At 45.8% G+C, this 9,336-nt stretch overlaps 1 protein-coding gene across 1 annotated transcript; it reads left to right on the top strand.

The window, feature by feature from the left end:
* The first annotated feature begins 504 nt into the window (after positions 1-504).
* LOC101599355 (28S ribosomal protein S36, mitochondrial-like) lies at positions 505-813 on the top strand. The gene has a single exon (XM_045161171.1). It carries the CDS (start codon positions 505-507, stop codon positions 811-813), a length of 309 nt encoding a protein of 102 aa, XP_045017106.1.
* Positions 814-9,336: the final 8,523 nt, after the last annotated feature.

Here is a 9,336-nt window from a genome sequence, read left to right as displayed (position 1 = left end):
ATGCTGAAGAAAAGGAAAAGCACACATATAAGGAACCTAGAAAAAACAAGCAATATTCAAATACTAGTTAACAGAAGAGAGCACAGGTAGAACCAGAACCACACACACACAAAAAAAATGGCAAACATAAATACACACCTTTCAATAATATCTCTTAATATCAACGGCTCTTAATATCAATGCCCCAACGAAAAGACATAGATTCACAGACTGGGTTAAAAAGCAGGATCCTACAATTTGTTGTCTCCAAGAAACTCACCTGTCTACAAAGGATAGACATTATCTTAGGGTGAAAGGTTGGAAGACAGTGTTTCAAGTAAATGGGCCTAGAAAACAAGCAGGGGTTGCTATCCTAATATCAGACAGGGTAGACTTTAGTCCAACGTTAGTCCTGGGTAATAAGAATAATGAGACATCATGCAGGCTCTGCCCCCGGCTGCCCAATCCCGAAAGCTCTGTGGCTTGCCTGTGTCCGGGCCCAGAAGCTTCCCCTTCTCGGGGGTCATGAAGGGCAGCAAGATGGTATCCGCCACCAGGGTGGTTCAGGTAGTAAAGCCACAAACTCCACTGATAAGGCTCCCTAACAGAAGAGACAATCCTAAACTTAGTGCCTCAGAAGCTATGAGATCAGCAGGGCTCCCGCCCCACTCTATAATCACACAGCATTCTAAAGGAGGTAAAGCCCCAGGTTTGCTGATGCACCAGGGTCCACCAGACACTGCAAACATAATCAAAACCTTACTTCAGAAATACAGAAGGAAACTGATCTCTCAAGAAGAAATGGAATTTATCCAACATGGAGGTCCAGAATGATCCTTGTAGCTGCTATTTGTCATCAGACAAAAGAACTATCTTTGCAATAAAGGACTTCCAAAAACACAAATGAAAAATTGTATATTAAGCAACCTTAATAAATAAATATTCTGCACAAAAAAAGGAAATATAAAAAATAAGAATAATGAGACATAAGATTGGTTTATGTTCATCAAGGTAACCCTAAACAAGATGCATCAGATTGATTGTTATAGATTTCTCTATCATGATTAAGTTGATGTCTAATCCAGTTTAGAAAAAAAGATTAAAGCCTCTAAAATGTACACAGGTACATCGATGTATTTAAAGATGGTTCTAAGTTACTAAAGACAAGATTTCTAGGTTTTCAACTTTAAACCCAGAAGTGTTTACTTATATCTGTTACAACAATAGCTAGAGGTTTTAAAGTACAAAAAAATTCCAAAATTCAACTCTGATTTTAGATTGATAGACTCAATTAAAAGGTCAATACTCATAAAAGTTTACTATTAATGACAAAAACCATTGTTATTTGTCTAATACTCAAGTTTAGATCCTCAAATGGGACACTAAAATTAAATAAAAGTCAGAGTTAATATTTGTATTTTTGTTAATAAAAATTGTCTTTAGGATTATTAACATGTTTTGTCTGTACTTACTAATGTTAAACAGTATATATGTTTCCCATCTTTCTGATATGGCTTACCATGTCATCAGACAGCATAAGTTAAATGTTACAACAAAATGTTAAGGTTTTTTTAATTTCTTTTTTTGGCAGGAAATATTTTATTTTATTTTTATTTTTTCTTTTCACAATTTTCATTAACATTTTCCATGCTTATAAAAAATATCCCATGGGAGCCGGGCGTGGTGGCGCACGCCTTTAATCCCAGCACTCGGGAGGCAGAGGTAGGAGAATTGCCATGAGTTCAAGGTCGCCCTGAAATGACAGAGTTAATTCCAGGTCAGCCTGGACCAGAGTGAGACCCTGCCTTGAAAAACCAAAAAAAAAAAAAAAAAAAAAAAAAAAAAATCCCATGGCAATACCCTCTCTCCCCTAAGGTTTTTTTAATACTATATTTTAATTATATCTATTTTGTTGAAGACAAAAGATACAGGAACACTCTATGTTGCAGTCAGGTTCACGTTACTAGCAGAAAATATCCAACCAAGAGCAGCTTGTGGGGAAAAACATTTATTTTGGCATATGGAATCAAGGGGAAACTCCATGATGGTAGGGGAAAATGATGGCATGAGCAGAGGGTAGATATCACACCCTGGCCTATATCAATTGGACAACAGCAACAGAATAGTGTGCCAAACACTGGCTAGAGGAAACTGCTATAATACCCATAAGCCCACCCCCAACAATACACTGCCTCCAGGAGGCATTAATTCCCAAATCTCCATCAGCTGGGAAGCTTATGGGGGACAACTGAATCAAACTACCACATTCTGACCCTGGCCCCCACCACTGATAACTATACATGGTGTAAAATGCAATGCATTCATCCAACTTTAAAAGTCCCCATAGCTTTTATTTCTCCCAATGATGCTCAAACATCCCCATAGTCCAAGGTCTTTTAACTGAGCCATAATACCAAAACATTCTCCCAAAACCCATAATGGCACATAATAAACACAATGCAAAAGATGGCACTGGGTATAGCAAAGAAATATTCAACCAATACAAGATTTAAACAGGACAAACCTAACTCTAGTTAGTGACAAATCTCCAAGTACGATAATTCGAACCAGCAAAAAGTCTCTTGAGTGCCAATTCTGCCCCTCCAGCTAGGCTACTCACAGTCCTAGAAAACTTCATCCAGGGCCAGAAGCCCTCCTTAAGCAGCCATCTTGTGGTCCTAGCATCTCCACTGGGTCTCCACTGCAACCCATGGTTCATCCTCATTGCTCCATTGGGTCTCCATGCAGGCATCCAGCAAACCTGCTACATACTGCCCATGGCCATTTGCAAAACACAAGACTATATTGCAAGTTCAATGAACCGCTCTTTCTTGCAATTATTATATCTATAATACCAGTTAAGGTATCAATTTGTTAATTGAGGGAGGAATAAAGGAGACTTTGAAGAATTGGACATTACTTGGGCATTCAGGCTTCTTCAAAAGAGTCTACATTCTTCCTCTTGCCCCAATGCACATCAGCTGGCCCAATCTCAAAGGTTGTCATCTCTCATATAATTACAGTTGAACCGAAAGCAGTTTGGGCCCAAAGATTTCATTCTTTCTGTGCCATATTCCTCTTCTCACACCAGTACATTTCTATGCAAAGCAACTCTGCACAAATTTTCAAGACATGGGCATAACAGCAAGGCTCTCACATAAACTGCTTCTAGCCCAGTCCAGGCAAAGCTCTTTCTCACCTCATAAGCCAAACCTCACAGTCCATAGTTCTTACTGCATTCAGATATTTCAACTTTGACTAGAATAGTCCATCAAACTTTACTTACAGTACTGCCAAGATTTTAAATTCATTCACATTCCTCGATCATCCCACACAGTCAGGTTTCAATTAGCAATAACACCACTCTGAGTACCAACTTTTCTGTTGTGGTCAGGTTTGTACTGCTGGCAGAAAACACCTGAAAAGAGCAGATTTGGGGGAAAATAAGGTTTATTTTGGCTTATAGACTTGAGAAGAAGCCTTGTGATGGCAGGGGAAAATGATGGCATGAGCAGAGGTTGGATATCACTTCCTGGCCCACATCAGGTGGACAATAGCAACAGGAGAGTGTGCCAAACACTGGCAAAGGAAAACTGGCTATAATACCCATAAGCCCACCCCAACAATACACTGCCTCCTGGAGGCTTTAATTCCCAAATCTCCATCAGCTAGGAACCTAGCATTCAGAAAACCTAAGTTTATGGGAGACACCTGAATCAAACCACCACTCTATATTCTCATTTTTCTCCTGGGTACTTAACAACCAGATGTAGTGGCCAGAACCACTGAGGACTTTGGGGTTTAAAGGGTACCCAATATTTTGGTCCTAGCCCCTCCTGGTTAGAAGGGCTCAAGAGATGATAGGACACTTCCTTCTCTAGAGGATACTAAAGCTCTTGGTAAGTCTTCTATCTTCTTGATCAGAGAAGACATGGAGACCCAAAAAATAGATTCCAGTCACTGGCTAGTCTGCAGAAGGAGAGACAAAACAGTGGGGGGGGGGGGGCTTAATGTTTCCAAGGGAAGGGAAGTCACATGGCCAGCATGGTCCTGACTCATCCCAGCAGATGTCAGGTCCCTAAAAGTCTCCCCTAAAGAGCCACAAATGACCTTTAAAATTACAATATAAAATTAATCTTTGGCTGGCTACTTGGTCTTAAACATTCAATAGGGGCTGGAGAGATGGCTTAGCGGTTAAGCGCTTGCCTGTGAAGCCTAAGGACCCTGGTTCGAGGCTCGGTTCCCCAGGTCCCACGTTAGCCAGATGCACAAGGGGGTGCATGTGTCTGGAGTTCGTTTTAGAGGCTTGAAGCCCTGGTGCGCCCATTCTCTCTCTCTCCCTCTATCTGTCTTTCTCTCTGTGTCTGTCACTCTCAAATAAATAAATTAAAAAAAATTATTAATAAAAAAAATTCAATAGAAAAATTTAGCCAAAAAGTAAGGTCTATCTTAAAAAATGTAGTCATCACAGCCTAGACTGTAATTAGATAGGCATGCTTACTATAATAAGAAAAGATAGAGACCACACCATTTTGTAAATTTCTAGATCTTCATGATGATCATGCCTGTCATTTCTTGTAATAATTCTGCTAACTTTGGGACTGTGTATTTATCTACAATCTTAAACTTGTAGCCTCTCATCTATATTTAGCCCACACTCAGATGTTTCTGTGACAATCCAACTTCATCTACCTGGAGCTCCCTTCAAGGTTTAAAATGCTAATGAAAACTCCAACTTTGAGTGGAGGCTACATAAACCCTAACCCCATCCAAAGTTCAACTTTTTCATGTTACCTTTCTAGACAACCGAAACATGACTTCAGACTTCTGGCCCCCACCTAACCCAGTTACCCTTCTACCTCTACCTAAACAACATACACACTGCTACCTGGAGACTTTAGAACTTACCTACCACAAATTTAGGATTTCACTGTCTCCCCTCCCTGCTCCTAACCACACGTGGTATAGAGATGGAAGTTCTTCTACTACCCCACAGGGGTAATAACAATGTATGATATTGTTTCAGATGACCAGTGAAAGGCCCAAGAATTCAGAAGCTCAGAAATACTATCACTCTCCAAAGGGAGCTTAAGTGGGCCCCCTGCATATCTCAAACTCCAGGCTTTACTCTCTGTTAGAAGCAAGTAAAGAATCCCTCTTCTCATTATATCAGAGCCCACTCCTAATATAAAACTAGGTAAAAAGGGCATGAGATAGCCCTCAAGGATGGGAAATGAGTAATAAAGTAAACCACTTATTTAGTTTCTGTAAATAGCCTGCACCATAAGCCTTAATAGCCCACACTGTAAGCCTTAGTAGCCTTAATAGCCCACACTGTAAGCCTTAGTAGCCTTAATAGCCCACACTGTAAGCCTTAGTAACTTGCACCATAAGCTGTAGCAGCCTGCCTCAGACCACCAAGGTCATAGGAGGCTGATACCATACTCTGTTACTCCCACCTAAGGACCTGCGCAAATGCTGACCACCAAGGTCATAAACTAATTGGCTTAGAAACTATGGGGTGGCACAAACTGACTGGCTAACACCCTGCAGGGCTCCTAATATTAGAAAATGATTGGTCTAATGCACAGGCTTTGTTAGAAACCCTATAAAAACTGTCCTGTTCCTGCATTCGGGGCTCTGCAGTCCTCTACCCCTGCGCGGTGTACGACTGTGGGCCCCAGCGCGCTTGGAATAAAATCCTCTTGCAGTTTGCATCAAGACCGCTTCTCGTGAGTGATTTGGGGTGTCGCCTTATCCGGGCAGAGCGTGGGGGCCCCCTGTGGGGAGTTTTTCCTACATTGGGGGCTCGTCTGGGATGTGAAGGCCCCCACACACATCCGAGAACCGACTTGGAGGTAAGGGGGCCCCTTCTGGAGTGAGTGTGTGCCAGCCAGTGTTTGTGTTCTGAGTATCTGGTTTCTGGGACGTGCGCTTTTGGCTTGGTTTGATTTGCAGCCGTCCTCTAGTGCCGTGAAGGACCAGAGGACCGTGATCAGCAGACGTGCTAGGAGGATCACAGGCTGCCACCCTGGGGGACGCCCTGGGAGGTGAGGAGAGCCAGAGACGCCTGGCAGTCTCCTACTGTCTGTCAGAGGACCGGGTACTGTTGTTAGAGTGGAAGCTTCCTCCTTTGCGGCCGTCCAATTCTTTTGCCTGCTTGTGGAAGATGCGGACGGGTCACTGGTGTCTGGATTTGTTAGTCTCAGTTGTGTGTGTTGTTGTTGTTGTTCTTTGTGTCTTTGTCTATAGTTCTAAAATGGGACAGACGGTGACAACGCCCCTTAGCTTGACTCTTGACCATTGGACTGAAGTTAAATCTAGGGCCCATGATTTGTCAGTTGTGGTTAGAAGGAGACCCTGACAAACGCTTTGTGCCTCTGAGTGGCCAACTTATGAGGTCGGATGGCCATCAGAAGGAACCTTTAATTCTGAGACTATTCTGGCTGTTAAAGATATTATTTTTCAGAATGGACCAGGCTCCCGTCCCAACCAAGAGGCTTATATCCTCACCTGGAAGGATTTGGTGGACAACCCCCCGCCGTGGGTCAGGCCGTGGCTGAATGAACCCAGGAACTCAAGCTCCAGAGTCCTGACTCTTGAAAATGAAAAAAAACCCTCTCCTCCCCCTCGCATCTACCCTGAGATCGAGGAACCTCCAGCTTGGCCGGAGACTCAGCCTGCCCCTCCCCCCCTTACCTAGTCCCGGGAGCTGAGGGAGGGCCTCTGGCCCCTCCCAAAGTTCCACCCTCCACCCTTCCCACACCTCCGCCTCTCGCCCCTCCTGAAGTACCGCCCTCCACCCTTCCCACACCTCCGCCTCTCGCCCCTCCCGAAGTTCCGCCCTCCGCCCTTCCCACACCTCCGCCTCTCGCCCCTCCCGAAGTTCCGCCCTCCGCCCTTCCCACACTTCCGCCTCTTGCCCCTCCCAAAGTTCCGCCCTCCACCCTTCCCACACCTCCGCCTCTCGCCCCTCCCAAAGTTCTGCCCTCCACCCTTCCCACACCTCTGCCTCTCGCCCCTCCCAAAGTTCTGCCCTCCACCCTTCCCACACCTCCACCTCTCGCCCCTCCCGAAGTTCCGCCCTCCGCCCTCCCCACACCTCCGCCTCTTGCCCCTCCCAAAGTTCCGCCCTCTGCCCTTCCCATGCCTCCGCCCCCTCCCTCCCTGAGCCTCCGCCTCCAGGCTTGCCTGGTCTTCCTTCCTCTGCCCCTCCCGAGCTCCTGGAAATGGGAGAGCCAACCACAAGGACCCGGAGCCTGAGATATGCTACCCCAGAGAGAGCAAATGGAATTATAACACTGCTGCTACACGAGGCAGGTCCTCCCATGCTGGGGGGCCAACTACAATGCCTCCAATATTGGCCTTTTTCCTCTGCAGATCTTTATAACTGGAAAGCTAACCATCCCCCTTTTTCAGAGGAACCCCAACGCCTCACGAGGCTGATGGAATCTCTTATGTTTTCTCATCAGCCCACCTGGGATGATTGCCAACAGCTGTTGCAGACACTCTTCACAACCGAGGAACGAGAGAAAATTTTAATAGAGGCCAAAAAAAATGTCCCTGGGGCCGACGGGTGGCCCACGCAGCTGCAGCATGAGATAGACATGGGGTTCCCTCTGACTCACCCTGTTTGGGACCACAATACGGCTGAAGGTAGGGAGAGCTTAAAAATCTATCGCCAGGCTCTGGTGGCGGGTCTCCGAGGTGCCTCCAGAAGGCCCACCAATTTGGCCAAGGTAAGAGAGATGATGCAGGGGCCAACGGAGTCTCCCTCAGTGTTTCTTGAGAGGCTCATGGAAGCATTTAGGAGGTTCACACCCTTTGACCCCACCTCTGAGATTCAAAAAGGCTCAGTAACATTAGCTTTCATAGGACAGTCAGCTCCTGATATCAGAAGGAAACTTCAGAGATTGGAGGGATTACAGGAAGTTGAGCTGTGTAATTTAATAAAAGAGGCAGAAAAGGTATATTACAACAGGGAGACAGAAGAGGAAAAGGAGCAGCGGAAAGAAAGAGAGAGATAAGAACGTGAAGAGAGACATGAGAAAGAGAGAGAAGAAAGGGAGGATAGGCGCAATAGACGACAAGAGAAAAATCTGACCAGGATCCTGGCCACAGTGGTAGAGAAAAAGGAGAAAGGAAGAGAAATTTTCGAAAGTTTAGAACAGGCCCTAGGCAGATAGGGAACCTGGGCAACAGGACCCAACTTGATAGAGATCTATGTGCCTGTTGCAAGGAGAAAGGGCACTGGGCAAGAGACTGCCCTAAGAAGAACAGCACCAGACCTAGGGTCCTAACCCTTGGAGAAGATGAAGACTAGGGAGGACGGGGCTCGGAGCCCCTCCCTGAGCCCAGGGTAACTCTGAAGGTGGAGGGGCAGGGTTTACAACCCTAGCAGCCCCCCCCCTCTATCCACTAACTAAAGAGAAAGGAAAATTCATTTGGACCTCTGAACACCCAGGGGCGTTTAATGCCATCAAGAAGGTACTATTAAGTGCGCCTGCCCTAGCCCTCCCTGATGTGACCAAACCATTCACCCTTTACGTAGATGAGCGTAAGGGGATATCCCGGGGAGTCCTAACCCAATCCTTAGGGCCATGGAGAAGACCCGTTGCTTACCTATCAAAGAAACTTGACCCCATGGCTAATGGATGGCCTATATGTCTAAAAGCCATAGCGGCGATGTCCACGTTGATCAAAGATGCTGATAAACTAACTCTAGGGCAGAGGATAACTGTCATTGCCCCCCATGCCCTGGAGAGCATTATCCGGCAGCCCCCAGACCGATGGATGACTAACGCCCGTATGACTCACTACCAGAGCCTGCTCCTCACCGACAGGATAACGTTTGCCCCTCCTGCCATCCTCAACCCCGCTACCCTTCTGCCTGAAGAAACTGATGAGACAGTGACTCATGACTGTCATCAACTGCTGGTTGAGGAAACTGGGATCTAAAAGGATCTCACAGATGTCCCACTGACTGGAGGAACATTAACCTGGTTCACAGATGGAAGCAGTTACATTGTAGAAGGTAAGAGGATGGCTGGGGTGATGATAGTAGACGGAACACGAACAGTCTGGGCCAGCAGTCTGCCAGAAGGAACTTCAGCACAAAAGGCTGAGCTAATGGCCCTCGCACAGGCCTTATGACTAGCTGAAGGAAAGTCTGTGAATATCTACACGGACAGCAGGTACGCTTTTGCTACTGCACACATACATGGGGCCATCTACAAACAGAGTGGGCTACTTACCTCAGCAGGGAAAAAAATTAAAAACAAAAAAGAAATTCTAAGTTTGCTAGAAGCCCTACATCTACCCAAAAGACTGGCCATTATGCATTGCCCTGGCCACCAA

Source organism: Jaculus jaculus, chromosome 11, assembly GCF_020740685.1.
Source record: "Jaculus jaculus isolate mJacJac1 chromosome 11, mJacJac1.mat.Y.cur, whole genome shotgun sequence".
In the NCBI taxonomy this organism is placed as follows: domain Eukaryota; kingdom Metazoa; phylum Chordata; class Mammalia; order Rodentia; family Dipodidae; genus Jaculus; species Jaculus jaculus.
This window is presented reverse-complemented; position numbering and strand designations above follow the sequence as displayed.